The 20403-nt window shown below is 38.9% G+C and overlaps 4 gene segments (V, D, J or C); all 4 read right to left on the bottom strand.

The window, feature by feature from the left end:
• Positions 1–2060: 2060 nt before the first annotated feature.
• LOC131983028 (Ig heavy chain V region 6.96-like) lies at positions 2061–5201 on the bottom strand. The segment is given in 2 exon segments: positions 2061–2371; positions 5162–5201. Coding segments are annotated over 2 exon segments (351 nt in total).
• Positions 5202–8026: 2825 nt separating this feature from the next.
• Positions 8027–8476, bottom strand: LOC131982852 (Ig heavy chain V region XIG14-like). The segment is given in 2 exon segments: positions 8027–8331; positions 8431–8476. Coding segments are annotated over 2 exon segments (351 nt in total).
• Positions 8477–16317: 7841 nt separating this feature from the next.
• On the bottom strand, positions 16318–16762 carry LOC131983027 (immunoglobulin heavy variable 3-30-3-like). The segment is given in 2 exon segments: positions 16318–16631; positions 16714–16762. Coding segments are annotated over 2 exon segments (363 nt in total).
• Positions 16763–18758: 1996 nt separating this feature from the next.
• LOC131983021 (Ig heavy chain V region MC101-like) lies at positions 18759–20191 on the bottom strand. The segment is given in 2 exon segments: positions 18759–19084; positions 20149–20191. Coding segments are annotated over 2 exon segments (369 nt in total).
• Positions 20192–20403: the final 212 nt, after the last annotated feature.

Raw genomic sequence — 20403 nt, 5'->3', positions numbered from 1 at the left:
TTAACCATTTTTAACCCGACAACACAGGAAATCACAAACCACAGCATCAACTGTTGCTTGCACAGTGTGTGTGTGTGTGTGTGTGTGTGTGTGTGAGGGGGGTTGCCACTCCTCAAACAATGAGTCGTAAAACTCCAAGAGGTGACTAGGCCTTACCCTGGTCATGTGGCAGGGTGAGCTGTGTTTAGCTCCAGTTAATTTAATCAGTGTGTGAGCAGGTCAAAGGTTAGTATAGTTAGTTGCATATAAGACTGACTGTCTGTATAAAGCAAGATTAACATACAACTTTGATTGTAACACGAATATCACATAAATATACTTAAAACACACATATAAACCAAATCATTAATCACAGGTCAAATCCTTTCTGCGAAAGTCCTTGCTGATTGCTTATCTAAGCCCAGTTACATTACTCACGAATCCAGTTGAAAAGGTGGGGAATCCTTTTTCAGAGGCAGGCATGGAAAGAAGGAAGTTGAATAATTTGCTGTCTTGCAAATTAAGTTGCTGGTTGTCCTTGTTGTTGAATTAGAGCTTTCTCTGACAGTTGCAATGAACTTTATGTTCATTAATGCAACTTTGGTGTGCAGAGAAGGTCAGAGTTGCAGTTGTTCAGGATTCCTTGTGGACAGGAGGTTCTCTGAGGAAGAAGGCCTCCCCTCAGCTGCAGAGGATCTCAGCAGGGAGTGAGGGAGGAGGGGGGCTGGTGGCTCCAGGGTTCCATGGAGCTGCTTCACCAGGCAGGAGCGATGGAGAGAGAGAGCGACAGGAGGAAGGGAGAACTGTCTGCTTTATAGCAGGCCAGTGGACCTCCTGTGGTGTCAAGAGTGCCTTGACCAATGACACGACACCTGGAAGGTGTCGTAAATGGAGTGCATTTTGGGAACTGAAGTTCTTGAGAGCAGACAAAATGGAGGTGACTCACCATTTTGTGAGTGGGCTCAGGGAAATGTCTCATTTAGTCCACAAATGTTAAAGTCCACAAATGAACCCAAAATTCACCTGTGGTAGAATCCCAACACTTTATAAGACATAGATTGTGCTCACTTTAGATTAGCTCACACAAAATACTTAATTAACGAGTAGTTAGTGCTTCATAACAGCCTCAATTCATGAATCCCTGCATTAATAACTGTTTATAGGATCTGCTAACACAGTCACTAATCATTAACACATGTCTGAATAGTGGATGTGCAAGTGCATGCAGAAATGTACATCTAAATACTTTGTTCATCACTTACATACACTTTCTAAATGATATTACAAACCACTGACAAATCCTATATAACTGGATACTTGATTTAGAAATGCTGAATCCATCATATACAAATTATGAAAATGCAATCATTAGGACATTATAGATGAGCTTATTAATGAAGAGTAAAACATTTATAATTGTGATTATAAACCACATAGTAATGAGTATTTACGGCAGAAACATGCTTTATAAATGATGAATTCAGTATTTACTAATCCATAACTAATATGCTTATCAATGATGAATAAAACTTATAAAGTGTTACCCATTTATTTTGCTCAGCAATTATTTTATCGTTTTTTAACCCGACAACACAGGAAGTCACAAACCACAGCATCAACTGTTGCTTTCACAGTGTATGTTTGTGAGTGTGTGTGTGTGTGTGTGTGTGTGTGTGTGTGTGTGTGTGTGCGTATAAAATAATGATCATTTGATTGCTATGTTACTATTCCTAAAATATAAAAACTCTCTGTATCAAGTATTAAGCTGTAGTCCAGTCCAGTGTTTGAGTTTGTGTTGAGATCAATGAGAACAGCTGATTTGTGTCTCATTTTACTAACAGAGGCGAGAGAAACTTGACACTGACTGCCCTCTATTGATTTTATATTAGAAACCACAACATTATAGATGTGTGTTATCATGATGTGTATAATGCAAATAAATTATTAATAGATTAATACAATTAATAAATAAACTAAAAAATATAATATAAATCTTCCGAGCACATCTTAATGCTTGTGCTCTGCCAACCCAGTAAGAATGAGGACTGTAGGTTTCTGTACAGCTGCTCAACCAACTCCAGTCACTGTGAGACTCGAGCACAATAATAAACAGCAGAATCTTCAGTCTTCAGACTGTTTATCTGCAGATACACCTGCTTTCTGCTGTTGTCTCTGGAGATGGTAAACCGCCCTCTGACTGACTGAGAGTAGTAGATGTAGCTGCTGCTGTCGCTAATAGTAGCAACCCACTCCAGTCCTTTTCCAGCAGCCTGTCTGATCCAAGCATTCCAGTAATCACTACTGAAGCCAGAATATGTGCCGGTCAGTCTGTGGGACACTCCAGGTGTTTTAACCACTGGTCCAGACTCAGTCAGTGTTTGACCCTCAGTACCTGCAGACATTTAAACACCTCATTAGTTACTGTAATGCAGACATATTGTTTTTGTCAGAAAAACAGTTATTGTTCTTACCTGCCCAGTTAATTGACAGGATGAGAAAAACAAGCAAATAATCAGGTGTGATCATTGTGAAAGCCAGTTGTCTCTGTCCAGTCTGCAGTGTGTATGTCAGTGATTTAGTGTCTGTCCTTCACTCTGCAACACATATGTAGAGATGGAAGACGTCACAGATTTGCATTGACTCCTCCTCAGAGACAAACACCACATCTCATGCATGTGTTTAAAAAAATACAGAATTTGTACCATTCTTTCATATTTTTTCATCAAGATATTTTTTCTTCTCTTTCAACAGTTTTCTTAAGACCAAACTTAGACTGTAATTATTAACTGCTGAGCAGAATAAACAATGAGTCATACTTCTACTGGATATATCATGGATACATGTTCAAATTTTCAGTCCCCCAATCAATGACGGGAAAATGTTAATGAGCTCTTGGTAAATATAACACTAAGAAACAGGAAGTCACAAACAACAACATCAACTGTTGCTTATAGTGTGTGTGTGTGTGTGTTTAGAGACTCTCCTTCGTGTCATCTGACTTCTTATCTTCTACTGCCACCTGTTGGTACTTGTGAGAATAACTAGTTTGAGGTTTTTGTTGAGCCTCTCTGCTCTCAACATGTCAGAACAAGTCAAATCTTTGCTTTCTGCTTTTCACATTCCCAGAAATTAACTTCAGTTCAACATCATCAACACACTCAGAGAAACATGGTGTCAATGAAACGGTAAATATCCTGTTTATCTGAATGTCAATGTCAATATTTGAGATTGTTGTAATAACCAATAAATTGTCCTTCACGTGTGTTTATTCAAAAATAAATGCTCTCAACATAATTCCAAGCTTTGACTACCTGTGACAGGACAGTCCATCCCTCCTTTACAGCCAACACTTTCTGTCAGTGACTGTTTCTGTCACATCTGTCCTGGTTTTTGTACAGCTCTGTGGCTTCCTGCATCACTGTGGCTGTCGGGCACAATAATAAACAGCAGAGTCTGCAGCAGTCAGGCTGTTCATCTGCAGATACACCTGGTCCACGTTGTTGTCTCTGGAGATGGTGAAGCGATTCTGGACTGATGTGGAATAAGTTTTAGTGCCTCCACTCGGAGCTGAAATGTAGGCAACCCACTCCAGTCCCTTTCCTTCAGGCTGTCTGATCCAGGCCATATAAGCGTTATCATCAGATATTCCTGCATATGTACAGGTCAGTTTGTGTGATTCTCCGGGGCCCTTCACCACTGGTTCAGACTGCGTCAGAGTCTGACTGCTGACACCTGGAGAGAGAAACAGTCTGATCAGAACATGGTAATCATAACACGACATATTTTCAATAAAATAAGCATCAAAAGGATCAAACTGTAGTGAAAGTCTCCACCTGCCCAGCAGACAGTTAGAAGCAGCAGTCCTGTCCTATAGTCCATCATGTTAAATTGTGTGTCCACTGTCCTCTGTCCTCCTCTCTGCAGTCAGATAAGTAGAGGTGGAAGACATCTGAGTTTTGCATTGACTCCTCCTTTCTGGTTTAACAGTGTCTTCCATTCAATCTCTCCACAAAACTAATTTGATCCTTTCACTTTCTTCTAACTCATTCGTTTTTTTTTCAACTCAAGTTATTATAACATTATATTATAATGCTTACTTAACTGTAAATTAATTTTATCTGTGGATAATTACCCAATTCAACATACACACAACACAGTTTTGCTACTGTTTGTAAATTCAAGCTTATTAAATGTTATTATGATTATTCTGGTTTCAGGTCATTTAATATGAAAATCGCCTTATAGGTAAAAAAAAAAAAAAAACAACAAAAAAAAACACCTCATGTCTCCTGAAATTATTTTTCTTTAAAGTTTAAAGATTTGTGTCACGTGGCTTGGAACTTCTGCTGTTTGAAATATTTCTTGTATTATTAGACCAAAAATGTATATTTAAACAATTAAATGTCAAAACAATAAGTTTAACGTTTGAAGACATGATAGGTTAATTGATTATATTATTTGTAAAGTGTAATATGTAGCAATGGTTTGTTGGTGATTCTAACCTAAAAGCATTTAAAGAGATGTAAGGGTTCGTTTCTACTGTAGTGAGAAAGGTTTTTGTACACACAATGATGTTTCAATGATGATAATTTTAGATTATCTATTTGATATAAAATGTTGCTGTAAAGTGAGATGTAGAACCTTTGTTCTTAGACTTCCTGTTTACTGTAACAGTGAGCTGGTGTTGAAGTCATTAGTGGTCTGAGGGCTCCTCCTCTGGTGGCTTCATGTTACAAGTGTTCAGGCACTGAGGGGTTTTTGTTCAGCTCTACTCATGCTTTGAGTCACTGTGGCTCTCTGGCACAGTAATACACAGCAGTGTCTTCAGGCTGCACATTCTGTCTGTTTAGAGTCACTGTTTTGCTGGAAGAATCAAAACTGATACTGAACTTGTTCTTTAGAGAATCTTTGATGTATGTGCTGTATCCAACACCTCCTATTATAATCCACTCCAGTCCTTTCCCTGCAGGCTGTCTGATCCAAGCTGTACGATAGCTGCCAACAGAATAAGAGACCTGACAGGTGATGGTCAGACGTTGACCTGGCTGCACAGTCACAGACGCTGGCTGAGTCAGCGTTTCACACTTTACACCTGTTTGAAAAAGAAAATGTTTTGTAACAAATGATGAAGTTAAACTGCAAAAGAAGAAGTGATGACTTTACCAAATGCAGAGAGACTCACATCCAGCTGCCAACAGCAGCAGCAGAGCTACAGAGAACATGGTTTATGTAGAAAGTGACGTGCTGTGAACTCCACTGACAGCCTGATGGGATGTTTTTATAGCTGAGGAACAAGGAAGCTCACTGAGTTTGCATACAATCAAACATATGAAGCATCAATGTTGGTCTGAATGGAGTCAATACAAGAGTCTGCTGCAAACAGAAATACAAGCAATAGTTAGAATCATGTAAATTTGTGCATTTCAAAGTTACTTTTAATAATGAAAATGATAATGTCAGAAATAAAATTAGGGTTAATCAGTTTTTATAAAGGTACATGGTTCAACTTGTTGTTTTTATGTATTTATTAAATCATTCATATTACAGCCAAATAACATAGTTATAAAATTGTGACCAAAAAATGAACGTGTTGGTTTACTCTTGCCCATTGAGATATGTCGCTATATTTATCTTCATATGCATAATCTTGATTATTGACTGGTAATATTCTCTCCACATCTTCTCGGCACATTTCACTGCAGTTAAAACACAACAATTCTTTTCTTTTTTAAGAATAATAAAACTTTCCACACAAAGTATTTACCTACATTAAGAATATGCATATGATTCAACTAAATTAACTTTGTTTGTACAGTTAAATAGTGTAATTATTCCACTGTCCCTCCACTTTAGAGATCACTGCTGTCTGCTTGCATAAATTATTCTAATGAAGGTGCAGTATGTGAGGAAAAGTGAGATCATTATTTTATCATGAAATGTAACTTTAAAGTCGGCCGTACATTAGTGAGACATTAATGTGTGTGAGTTGTGTCATTTTGGATTAGACAAGAATACACTATTTAGAGAAATAATCATTTACTTAATCATTTAAGAGACACTTGTGAATAATGCATATGATGCAGTTTTTTATTGTTATTTTAAAATTCCAAAATAAAGTAAACCTGATGGTGGAAAGCAACATGAAAAAAAAAAAATCAGTTTAAGTGTCAAATATAAATATTACAACCACTTAATGCTTTTCCTCAACCAGCAGAGTGAAGGTGAGGACTGTAGGCTATTGTACAGCTGCTCAACCAACTCCAGCCACTGTGGCTCTCAATCACAATAATAAACAGCAGAATCTTCAGTCTTCAGACTGTTCATCTGCAGATACAGCTGCTGTCTGCTGTTGTCTCTGGAGATGGTAAACCGCCCTCTGTTGGTCTGAATGGAGTCAATACAAGAGTCTGTTCACTGTTATTATAACTGCAGTGTCAACAATTAGGATCGTTATCACTATAATTACTAATATGAAAACATTATATCAATGTACATTAATATATTTGTGTGTGTGTGTGTGTGTGTGTGTGTGAAATAATGATCATTTGATTGCTATGTTACTATTCCTAAAATATAAAAACTCTCTGTATTAAGTATTAAGCTGTAGTCCAGTCCAGTGTTTGAGTTTGTGTTGAGATCAATGAGAACAGCTGATTTGTGTCTCATTTTACTAACAGAGGAGAGAGAAACTTGACACTGACTGCCTTCTATTGATTTTATACTAGAAACCACAACATTATAGATTCAGATTCTTGTCTCTTGACCCTTTTATGATCGAGGAATCTTTATTGTTTTTTCATGATGTGTACAATGCAGATACAATTATTAATAGATTAATACAATTAATAAATAAACTAAAAAATATAACATAAATCCTATGAGCACCTCTTCATGCTTGTGCTCTGCCAACCCAGTAAGAATGAGGACTGTAGGTTTTTGTACAGCTGCTCAACCAACTCCAGTCACTGTGAGTCTCGAGCACAATAATAAACAGCAGAATCTTCAGTCTTCAGACTGTTCATCTGCAGATACAGCTGCTGTCTGCTGTTGTCTCTAGAGGTTGTAAAACGGCCTTGAACTGACTGAGAGTAGTATTTGCTGCCACTATAGGTCTCTGCAGCGATCCACTCCAGTCCTTTACCAGGAGCCTGTCTGACCCAGTGCATCCAGTGGCTACTAAGTGAAAATCCAGAGACTGTACAGGTCAATCTGTGAGATCCTCCAGGACTTTTAACTGCTGGTTCAGACTGTGTTAGAGTCTGACCATCAACACCTGTCAAGACAACAAGAAAACATGTCAAATCTGTCAGCTAGCCCCAAATGGAAATGTCAGATCAGTGAAAGTCTCCACCTGCCCAGCAGACAGTTAGAAGCAGCAGTCCTGTCCTATAGTCCATCATGTTAAACTGTGTGTCCACTGTCCTCTGTCCTCCTCTCTGCAGTCAGATAAGTAGAGGTGGAAGACATCTGAGTTTTGCATTGACTCCTCCTTTCTGGTTGGACGAAAAAAAAAAAAAAATCTGTATTTCATTTACATTTTTTAGCTGATGTCATCACTATCCTTATTTTACTGACAGTCATTTTGTTACTTTTAAACATGTTTATTTTTCCATGTTTTTTTTTTTCAATTTAGCTTATATTATTAATAATACAAAATGAAAACAAAATTATTAATAATATTGCTTGAATCTTTATTCATGTAGTGTGAACCTCCACTTGAGATAGTCAGATAAGAACAGAGTTATCTGCATTTGTTTGGAGGAAACTTTGACATCCAACATGTTGTCAGTTGTTTGTTTTTGGGTTGTAGCTTCTGTTTATAGAGCAGAAATTCAACTTCTGAAGTAAGTTCAGCTGAATTTATTTCATCTCATCAAAAGTTTAATATTTTACAAGTTTTATAGATCATTGTGGGGAAATAAACAACGCTGTGTGAGTGAGCTGGTGTTGAAGTCATTAGTGGTCTGAGGGCTCCTCCTCTGGTGGCTTCATGTTACAAGTGTTCAGGCACTGAGGGGTTTTTGTTCAGCTCTACTGATGCTTTGTGTCACTGTGGCTCTCTGGCACAGTAATACACAGCAGTGTCTTCAGGCTGCACATTCTGTCCGTTTAGAGTCACAGTTTTGCTGGAAGAGTCGAGGCTGATACTGAACTTGTTCTTCAGTGAATCTTTGTAGTATGAAGCACCAGTATCTTTCATTCCAATCCACTCCAGTCCTTTCCCTGCAGGCTGTCTGATCCAAGCTGTGTAGTAGCTGCTAAGAGAATAAGAGACCTGACAGGTGATGGTCAGACGTTGACCTGGCTGCACAGTCACAGAGGCTGGCTGAGTCAGCGTTTCACACTTTACACCTGTTGGAAAACATGTTGAATATTGAATGAGTGTAATAAGAGTGAACAGTCAGTGTGCTGTGATCATACTGTCAGTGTCTCTGCCTCAGTGAGACTCACAGGATCCAGCAGCCAGCAGCAGCAGCAGCACAGCTACAGAGAACATGGTTGGTATTGAGGGTGATCTGATGGGAGCTTCTCTTCTTCTGCTGCAACTGACAGCATGATATCAAGTCTTTATAGCAGACTGTGAGGAAGTTCACTTTGCATAGAGAAGGACACTGACAGGCTGTAAAGGGAGGATGGACTTTCCTGTCATAAGTCAACATCAACAATTTAAAAAAATAATAATAATTTTACAGTGTCTATGGATTTAATACATTCAAATAGTTACGTGCTTCACTTGGGTTTAGAGTTTATTGTGAATAAGAGACCAGGCAGGTGAGGATTGCAGTCTGAACTTGATGGATTTATAAATTCACCTGCATATATTTACATAAATTATCCTCACAGCAACCACTCCCTAAAGTTAAGGGAGTTTAGGGCCAAAACAGTCTGAACACTACAGTGTGATCAGTTTTCTTCCTCCTGGACAGGGCCAATTTGTTATGCTTAACAATCAGTTATGTCCCTAGCAGTTGTTCTGTCATTCAATATGTGTCTAATCATTTTATATGCTTAGTTAATTTGTGTTCTTTCAATCACTACAATTTCTATCACAGTTTCTTCTTTTAACAGTTAAAATATAACAGAAAGTCCTTCACACCTGCCTGACACAATAACAGATGGGAATATCATTTACCAGTACTTTGACGTACAAAGCACATGCTGTTTAAAACTATTTTAAAAAAAGAGGAAGCCATAAACCACAGCCTCAGCTGGTGCTTTCACGTTGCTTTGTTTTTTTGCTGCCACCTGGTGGTGATTGTAAAAATGAGTTGCTTGAGGTTTTTGTAAAGCCTCTCTGATCAAATACACACTGGCCCTCATTTATCAAGCGAGCGTAGAAACGAGCGCAGATCTGAGTGTATATTTCGTCTTACGACAGGGTCCACGTGTGATTTATCAAACGATCGTATCTCGCCAATCACAGCGTAAGAATGATCGGCTGTTGATAAATGTGGCGGCTCGAAACAAGCGTAATTTAAATGCCACGCCCTAATATATACCCGATTCAGAAGGCTCGCCTTCAGAGAAATGTTCAGCTTTTTGGTTGAAGGAGGTAAACAATGTTTTAAATGAAGTTTTAATTCTAAAAGAAGAGGAATTTCTCAGTCAGAAAGTGAAACACTGACATCCAACAGCAGCAACACAACAAACTGGTTTTATTTGGCAGCATAAAAAGAGAAAAAGAAGGAAATCAGTGGTGCTGTCAGCAGAGTAGCGGACTATTAAACTCCCGGCGAGGTTTGAGTAATTACATCGTGATATATAAAGCCTAATAATCTATATAATATCCGAATATTGCTATTATTATGATGGAGATATATTATTCACCTCTTTACATTTACTAATAATGATGTCCTAGTCAGAGGAGCGTGTGGCTGCGCTGATTGGAAATGTTTCTATTCGGGCAGCACCGCTGGTAAAAGAGACGCTGACGCTCCGGTGTCGGAGCCGGATAATAATAATAATAATAATAATAATAATAATAACAGTAAACAGCAGAAGACAACAACATTTAATATCCTCGGCTGGTATTCTGTTTGAAGAATTTCACGATCGCAGGGTGTATTTATTTTTGGATTATGTTTTAATGATAAATGATGTAGTCTAAACATGTTTTGCTTTGTCACTATTAAAAATCAAAACACCACAGAGATTGATCAGCTCCAGGCATCCATACAATAGTCTAAGATCAAATCTCCGACTCAGACGTGTGGACTTCACGCTGACTCAAATTTGCGTACACAATCTGAGAGCAGACGTGAGATCTGATCTGATCGTACCGTCTGCTCACGTCCAAATTGATAAATGCCGAGGCTTGCGTAGAAATCATCTTACGCCCACTTTACGCTCACTTTCTGACGTACGCTCGTTTGATAAATGAGGGCCACTGTGTTTTTGGCACAGTAATACACAGCAGAGTCCTCTGGCTGTAAGTTGGACAGTCTCACATATGTCATGCTGTTGCTGTTATCTCTGGTGATTTCTATACGTCCTTGCACACTGCTTGCATAGTTTGTTTTACTTGCATCATAGTAAATAAGCCCCATCCACTCCAGTGCTTTTCTTGCAGGCTGTCTGATCCAGTGCATTCCATAATTACTGAAATCAAATCCAGTTCCCTTGCAAGAAAGACTGAGGGCTTCTTGAGGTTGTTTCAACACGGGAGTGGATGGAATGGACTCCAGAGCCTGGCCATAGAAACCTGTCAAAGAACCAGAAGTTAAAAGAGGTGAGAAAAAAAAGTGTCAAAATACTATATTGGATCGGTATTACAGCATGAAGTGACTTACATCGCAGAAAGAGCACTGTCAGCAGAACACAAAGTTTGTCCATCATCTTGAGACTGAGGATGTGAACCACTACACACTAATGAAGAAGTCAGTGGGAGGACAGATGTATACCCTCTGAAAACCGCAGATTTGCATTGGATTTCAAAGAGGAGGACCTAATATATATGTAACACCCTTTAGTTACACACACAGTGTAATACACAATATTTCTAGTTTAACCATGTTGAGTTATATGTTACCGGCCTCAAGTCTAGGGGGGCCTGGGCCACTAGCTAGTTTGCTGCACAGTCCTGAGGGACTGAGAAGTAGTAAGGACAGAGACACATTGGCCCTCATTTATCAAGCCAGCGTAGAAACGAGCGCAGATCTGAGTGTATATTTCGTCTTATGACAGGGTCCATGTGTGATTTATCAAACGATCGTATCTCGCCAATCACCGCGTAAAAATGATCGGCTGTTGATAAATGTGGCGGCTCGAAACATCCGTAATTTAAATACCACGCCCTAATATATACTCGATTCAGATGACTCGCCTTCAGAGTTTACCACACCGAAGGGCGCAATACGGCCAGAAAGAGGATTTTTTCACCCCCTAAAGCCAGCTTTATTAGCAAAGTGCACCGTTACAAATGACAACAGGGGCAATATAGACATATTAAAGAAATACGCAGCGACAGAGGTTTATGAAATAAAAGTACTTCTAGTTATAAACTCAAACAAGTTCACTGAATATTTTACATTTGGAGCACGGACTTAAAAGTTTTCACAGCTTTTTGGTTGAAGGAGATAAACAATGTTTTAAAGTAAGTTTTAATTCCGAAAGAAGAGGAATTTCTCAGAGGCAGAAAGTGAAACGTTGACGTCCAACAGCTGCAACACAACAAACTAGTTTTGTTTGGCAGCTTAAAAAGTGAAAAAGAAGGAAATCAGTGGTGCTGTCAGCAGAGTAGCAGACTACCCGGCGAGGTTTGAGTAATTACATCGTGATATATAAAGCCTAATTATCTATATAATATCTGAATATTGTTATTATTGTGATGGAGATATATTATTCACCTCTTTACATTTACTAATAATGATGTCCTAGTCAGAGGAGCGTGTGGCAGCGCTGATTGGAAATGTTTCTATTCGGGCAGCACCGCTGGTGAAGGAGACGCTGACGCTCCGGTGTCCAGCAGGATAACAATAAACAGCAGAAGACAACAACATTTAATATCCTCGGCTAGTATTCTGTTTAAAGAATTTCACGATCGCAGGGTGTATTTATTTTTGGATAATGTTTTAATGATAAATTATGTAGTCTAAACATGTTTTGATTTGTCACCATGAAAAATCAAAACACCACAGAGTTTTATCAGCTCCAAGCATCGATACTGTAGTCTAAGATCAATTCTCCGACTCAGACGTGTGGACTACACGCTGACTCAGATTTGCGTACACGAGCTGAGAGGAGACGTGAGATCTGATCGTACCGTCCACTCACGTCCAAATTGATAAATGCCGAGGCTTGCGTAGAAATCATCTAACGGCCACTTTACGCTCACTTTCTGACGTACGCTCGTTTGATAAATGAGGGCCATTATGTGTTTGCGATCAACTTGGCGCCATGTTTTATTCTGCCAGTCACAAAATGTCATTAACCATTCAACTGGCCTTAAATACACACTTTTATACAAATACAAATTTACTGACCTCCTTAGCAAAAGCAAATACTGAAAGTGCCAGCATTGTAGCTGAAAAAGACTTATATGTGAGGAGAATATTATTACAATGTCAAATGCATGACAATAATTAAACAAAACAGTTAAATAACAATAAAAACACATTAACATATATTTGGCTTTTCCTTGAGAACTGTTTCAGTCTGTTTACATAAGACAAAATGATTTGGTAGCTACGTTATCAACAATTACAGGGCTCCAAAACACTACAAATTTACCACAGTTTTACAGTTAACTCATGGATCCAAAACAGACTACTTTTAGCAAATATATGGTCATACATTCAGTAACATTAATACATATTATTTTAACACTATGAAACATAGCAGATTTAAGCGAGGCAGTGGAACACACAAACCAATTAACCCACACCTTTTCTGAGTGCCCATATCACTCATATCACTGTCAGAACATGTATGCAACACATTATTTACATTTTATGCTGTTTTAACCACATTTAACATACCTGTGAAGCAGTAAGGACAGAGACACGTGATGTGTTTGTGATCAACTTGCCGCCATGTTTTATTCTGCCGGTCACATGACAACACAGGCTCAAGTTGTCTGTCCCCCACTGTGCCTGTTCTAACCTGCTGTCACAAGAAAATAACAGCAAGGTTTCCCCAAAATGTGAAAGGAACTGATTTATATCTGAGAGGGACTCATTTATCAATTAGTTATTAGAACAAAATAAAAAAATAAGGGGGGTGTCAGTTTTTCTTTAACTTTTAACAGAAGCTATTTTCCCACCCTCTACAAGTGCATTTATGTTTTGTACTGAACTTTTGCCAGTAAAGACTTCTTGTTAGACCTTCAACTGCCTGAGAATCGTGCATTTGGCTCCACCAGTTTTGTGTCTGAGGCAATAGCGTAGCCACGGGTGTGCCAGGGTGTGCCGGTGCCACCCACAGAGGCAGCTGGCACACCCAAAAAAATTGCCGTCAGATGATGCGTTGCGACACCTGGGCAGGTGTGCACCCATCAGGAGTGATTCTGATTTGCGCTCCTTGTGGATTATGATCCTTGACAGACAACTGGTCGAACTGAACAACCGTTTTCAGAGTGACTCTTATGGAATAATGAAGGCTGCTGCCTCCCTGCTGCCTGCGTCTGACGCAATTTGCCAGCTGGACGCATTGCGTGCACCGTGCAGGCATTATGGACTTCGTTTGGAGGCCTCTGAACTCACTGTGTTTGGGCAACTCATCAGGCGTAAAGTTGACGGGGGACATCAGTTCCCGTCCCTTATTGAAGTCTTGGATTCATGTGACAAAGATGTTTTTCCCAACATGAACTGTTTACTGCGTATTCTGTTGTCACTGCCTGTCACAAGTTGCTCTGTGGAGTGCCTGTTTTCGGTTGTGAACAGGATTAAATCCACCAGCAGAGCTACAATGCTCACAGAGAGACTTAACAGCATTTCGTTGCTCATGTTTGAAAAAGAGCTCGCGGAGAAACTAGACTCCGATGAAATAATAAATGCGTTCAAGGCCAAGCCACGCTGTCTTGCCCTGTACATTGAGAGCTGCGCAGTGCACACAGGTGAGCACAATATCATTGTGTCCTTTACTCTGCTGCTAAGCCCAATGTGTTCAGAAGATTAAATAGTGTTTTTGATCACACGTAATGTCTATATGTGATGGCTCCGTGCATGAGTAAGTGCATGAATGTTATATTTCACTATGTTCATCTCATTGGGCATGCAATGTCTGTGTGTGTGTTGTGTTTTTGCGGTGTGCTTTTTATATTATTTTGTTATGCTGGGCTTACACCAAACGATTTCCCCAGTCCCAGACTAAAAACTGAAAGTCTTTAGTAAATCTAGGAGTTTTACTGGAGTCACAGCGCTCCCGTCATCTCCATGGTTAAGTGTAAGGTAGTAATCTGCTCTGTTTCATATCAGTCTTTTCCTAGTCTTGGGTTTGGATCATATCAAATGTGTTTGATATGATCGCAAGTCTCAGTGATGTAACAAAATCAACAACCAATATATGAGTGGGGAAAAGGTCCCCGGTTCCAGACTGGCCAGTAAAACCACTTCCACAGGAAAAAGGAACATCACAATAATGATAGTAAGCTCAGTCCTAAATAAAAATATAGTGATGTCATATATTTACGACCACAAGCGGGATTTTGGGGGCGCTGTTTCTTAGTAAAGAGAACAGTAAGGAGACCCAGTAAAAATGTATAAATAAATGTAGGCCTATACATAAATAAGTAATAAATAATCGATAATTAATGTATGATTAACTAAATGAGAGTTGAAAGAGCTGATGAATATAAATATTCAATTAAGCACATAATTAAATAGGGCATAAATGTATATCATGAATTCATTTATACATTTTCCTTTCCTTTATTCTTCCTTATATCTGTTTTGTTTACTGTAAAATAGTCAACTTTTCATGTCAGAAAAACAGAAACCCCTTTTCAGCTTTGTGAGGGGCATTTTGTGGCATCTATTCTTCTTTTTATTGTTTTTGTTTTTTTCAACACAAACCACTGCACACACTAGAGCAGCTGGAGCCAAAAGCTGCTTCTCCTCCATTTAGTCAGTTTTTACTTCGAGCATGATGAGGAAAAAAATGCATGGTAGGAAAAAAATGCTAAAAGAATCTAGTTGTAGTCTTGAAAATAGTGACCCTGAAAGATTGACAGTCTTTGTAGAATCTCAGTGTGAGACTAGGCTGTGACTAAAAACTCTAAACACTTGTCTTTAGATGTGAGCAGGTGTGAGCTGATAGTCTTCCAGGAGTCTTTTCCAAATCTTTTCAAAGTCTTCTGGTATAGGTAGCATTATCGATTTATTTGAGAGCACGTCACAAGTGAATGTTTAGACCTGCTGTGAACAAACTGTTGACTATTACTGAAGAGAATGTGTGGATATGTTGTTGTTGTGTTAATAATGTCGTATTCCAGAGACACATTCTTTTGAATGTTTGTGGAGGTGTAATACTCTGTTGAAAATAAATTTGGCACACCCAGTATTGCTGGTGCACACCCAATGTCTTTTTTTCTGGCTACGCCGGTGGTCTGAGGTCGTTAAAATTGGCTACAAAGAGAGATATCGGCTTCAGCCAGGATCATGTAAATATTATAAACACTTTAAGTCTGATGCTGCTGTTTGCAGGTTTGAATAAACAGCAGACATACAGAGAAAAGCATCGAGCAGCAAACAGCTGATCAGGAACTGAAACAAGTGACAAACTGCAGAAAACTAAATCCTTTAGCTTAGTGACAACTATGGTAGTTCAGACATGTAGAAGTTATTTTTATAATAATCAGCATATTTCACTTTCATCTGTGTCCCAAATAAAAACAAGTCTATGTCAAATATCAGGCAGTGTGGGTTATACTGACGGTTTTTATTGTCCAAGTCAAGTCAAGTAGAATATGATCTGATTTCTATTATGGCCATTAACTTATTCCTGTCTGTGAATAGATGGCGCTACATTTTCTTTATATTCAGAAACAGTTAACAGTCAATATTCTCTCATTTCAAGATATTTCTCTGTTGTTAAAACACAACAATGATCTTTTGATTAGTCGCCCAGTGAGGAGGAACAAAGACAGAAATGTTTATTAGATTATTAGTATTGCTCAGGAAATATTCTTAGTAATGTGTGTAATGCAGAGAGTCATTTATTAGTCTTTAAAAATTTTTGAAATAAAACATGTAATTTAAAGCAACATATTAAAAAAAATATATACAAATAATAAAATACAGTATATCATATAAATACAATAAAAATATGACATGCTTTGACTCAAACAGCCAGTAAGAATGAGGACTGTATGTTTTTGTACAGCTGCTCAACCAACTCCAGTCACTGTGGCTCTCGAGCACAATAATAAACAGCAGAATCGTCAGTCTTCAGACTGTTCATCTGCAGATACAGCTGCTGTCTGCTGTTGTCTCTGGAGATGGTAAACCGCCCTCTGACTGACTGAGAGTAGTACTGGCCGCTGCTATCAGTGAAGATCAAGGCGATCCACTCCAGTCCTTTACCAGGAGCCTGTCTGACCCAGTTCATATGGTAGCTGCTGAATGTGAATCCAGAGGTTGTACAGGTCAATCTGTGAGATCCTCCAGGACTTTTAACTGCTGGTTCAGATTCTGTCAGAGTCTGACCATCAACACCTGTGAAGAGAACAAACAAAATTGAGTGAAATAAGCGGTTGACACACATATAAGTATTATTAATATCTGAGAAAGTCTCCACCTGCCCAGCAGACAGTTAGAAGCAGCAGTCCTGTCCTATAGTCCATCATGTTAAACTGTGTGTCCACTGTCCTCTGTCCTCCTCTCTGCAGTCAGATAAGTAGAGATGGAAGACATCTGAGTTTTGCATTGACTCCTCCTTTCTGATTGAAGGAAACATATTTTATGTCATGACTTTCACCTGACTGATTATATTTAGAGTTATTCTTTAAAATAATCATCTGACCGGATCTGGTCATTTCTGTCATTTTAATATTTTAGCTGATGTCATCACTATCCTTGTTTTGCTGTCAGTCATCTTGTAACATTTGAACATGTTAATGTATTCTACATATTGTTGTTTTTTTCAAATGCAACCTAGAAGTAATGGGAAATTGCTACCGATGATGAATTAAATTCATTAATAACATTGTTTATTTTATATATATATATATATGTATATATATATATTTATATATTGTGAAACTCTGGAATAGATATGTTTTTCAACCCACTGTTTGGTGAATGTACAGGAGAATGTTAACATAAACATCTTATTAACAATCAATACTATCGGGGTGGTCCGTAGCGTAGTGGGTTACACAGGCGCCCCATGTGCAGAGGCTACAGTCCTCGCTGCGGCGGAGCCTGGTTCGAATCCGGCCTGAGCTCCCTTTGCCGCATGTCCTCCCCTCTGTCACCCCCTTTCTATCTGTCTCACTATCAATAAAGCCTTGAAAATGGCCAAAAAAACCCAAAAACAATCAATACTATCCATGTATCTTTAAACTCAACAGCTGTTCCATTGCACAGGGATAATACTTCTGATTGGGAATCTAATGGGACCCAAAACTACCTGACTACCTGTCCATAATGTATCCCTCCTGAAGCCCAATGTCACCTCTGATTGGTTCCAGTCCTCTGTGACCTTGAGAATACACCATGGACGAAATTGCAGCAACTTGAATGCTCTTTCAACATCACCTGTACTGCCCTCTCTTGATTTAAGTCACGTCTCACAGACAGACAACATTTAATCAGCACGAACAGGCAACCCGCAGGGCTCCGTGCTTGGTCCTCTGCTGTTTACATGCTACCCCTCTGTAATCTTATCTTCATGGTCTCCACTTCAGCTTCTACAACAGTGATGTCTATCTCTACATATCCTCTAAATCCATCATTGATGCAACTCTCTCCAAGCCTGTCGCATGGATGCAGGTCAACTTTCCCAAACTGCTCAACTCTTATTCCAGCATTATACATCTGCAAGCTTGACCTAAACTTTGACACTGACTTCTCATTCCAACACCAATTATTTTTTCAAATGTAAAACACTGTTTGTCTCTGCTCATCTTTCTCCTTCTGTTGCTAAATCTCCAATCCAATCCTTCATCACATCCAGACTTGACTACTGTGATAGTAGTCTTTATTGTAATCCCTCCAAAGTCTGTTATAGACTCTGCTGTTCACCTGCTCACTCACTTTGTCCTCCTGCATCCACTTCACTCTTTCTCACAATTCAAATCTCTTCTCTTCACTCACTCGTCCTCTATAACCAGACCGGCTGTTGTCTCAACGACCTACTCTGTCCATCAGTCAAGACAAGTTGATCCAAACTTTTTATATTCAACAAACTATTCAAAAATCCCCCTCGAACACATTTTTAATGTTTGATCTGATACACTTTTGCTTTAGGTTTTTTATTTGGCATGGATGGTGTCACATTATCTTGTTACCATATTTTTTAGTTATATTAAATCATGTAGGTTAATTAATTCCATGGCCCGCCCAAAGATGTGCCTGTTTTAATATCAGAAAGTATTGAGCCTTTCCAATTTTTGGGTATTTGAGAAATCACTGAAGCAGAGTGATAGGGGAGAATATATATTGATATCTTTAAAAGAAATGTTTTAAAGGATCCTGTTTATAGGAATTGTGGTCATAAATAATTAAAACTATATTTTTTAAAATATATGATTCAGAACAAATCATACTGAGACAAATGAGTGTTCCTTGTATTGGTAAAAAGAGGAAGTAGTTTTTGTTTGACTCTGCTATTACAATCTCTCACTGTGTCTCCTCTGACACTCTGGCACAGTAATACACAGCTGTGTCCTCAGGCTGCAGATTCTGTCCTTTTAGAGTCACTGTTAGAGCAGACGTGTCCTTGCTGTAGCTGAACTTGTTCTTCAGAGCATTATTTTGATAAAAGTTACCACCACCCCACTGATGGGAGATCCAGTCCATGGGTTTTCCTTCACACTGTCTGATCCAACCTGTTGCATAGCTGTCATCAGTCAGAGAATAACCAGAGACCTGACAGCTGATGGTCAAAGACTGTCCAGGCTGCACAACCATTGAGTCTGGCTGGATGAGATCAATACTGTTCACACCTGTGGAAATACAAATCAACATGATCTCCATCATTCATGTGAATATTCAGTGTTTCTAATGTGTTTATTAGTGTGAATCCAGTGAAAGCTGCTCACAGGATCCAGCTGCCAGCAGCAGTATCAGAGCTACAGAGAACATGGTTGATGTTGAAGCTGAACTGATGTGAGCTCTTCTGTCCTCTCACTGACACACACACACTTCACTTATTTATGAGGCAACACAAGGAGGCGGATTTACATACTGTTGACACAAAATCAGCTGACTAATGTATATTCAAATAATTCTAAATGAAGATGAAACTTTCAGGTGTTTTACTTCATCTCAAACAAAGAGAAGGTGGAATTTGAATCTCTGACAGTTTAGATTGTTAGCTTGACTTTGATCATAATGAAGTTGGCTCAAGAATTTTTATTCACCCACGAAAGCAGTAATGATTGATTTTCTTGAACCAAAAATGATGGAATAATGGATGAGAAGCTGACTTTTAATGGTTGATTTCTACTGTAGTGAGAAAGGTTTTTGTACAGACAATGATGTTTCAGTGATAATGATTTTAGATTATTTATTTGATATGAAATGTTGCTGTAAAACGAGATGAAGAATCTTTGTTCTTAGACTTCCTGTTTACTGTAAAAGTGAGCTGGTGTTGAAGTCATTAGTGGTCTGAGGGCTCCTCCTCTGGTGGCTTCATGTTACAAGTGTTCAGGCACTGAGGGGTTTTTGTTCAGCTCTACTGATGCTTTGTGTCACTGTGTCTCTCTGGCACAGTAATACACAGCAGTGTCTTCAGGCTGCACATTCTGTCCGTTCAGATTCACTGTGTTGCTGGAAGAGTCTACGTCGATACTGAACTTGTTCTTCAGTGAATCTTTGTAATTCCCAGTGCATCCAACACACTGATATCCAATCCATTCCAGTCCTTTCCCTGCAGGCTGTCTGAGTCAGCGTTTCACACTTTACACCTGTGGAGGAAAACATGTTGAATATTGAATGAGTGTAATAAGAGTGAACAGTCAGTGTGCTGTGATCATACTGTCAGTGTCTCTGCCTCAGTGAGACTCACAGGATCCAGCAGCCAGCAGCAGCAGCACAGCTACAGAGAACATGGTTGGTATTGAAGGTGATCTGATGGGAGCTTCTCTTCTTCTGCTGCAACTGACAGCATGATATCAAGTCTTTATAGCAGACTGTGAGGAAGTTCACTTTGCATAGAGAAGGACACTGACAGGCTGTAAAGGAAGGATGGACTGTCCTGTCATAAGTAGTCAACACTTGGAATTATGGTGTGAAAATATATTTTTTACATATCAGAAAGAAA

The sequence above is a fragment of the Centropristis striata genome, chromosome 13 (genome assembly GCF_030273125.1).
Source record: "Centropristis striata isolate RG_2023a ecotype Rhode Island chromosome 13, C.striata_1.0, whole genome shotgun sequence".
NCBI classification, from domain to species: domain Eukaryota; kingdom Metazoa; phylum Chordata; class Actinopteri; order Perciformes; family Serranidae; genus Centropristis; species Centropristis striata.
Note: the sequence above shows the minus strand (reverse complement) of the source record. Positions and strands in the feature narration are given on the sequence as shown.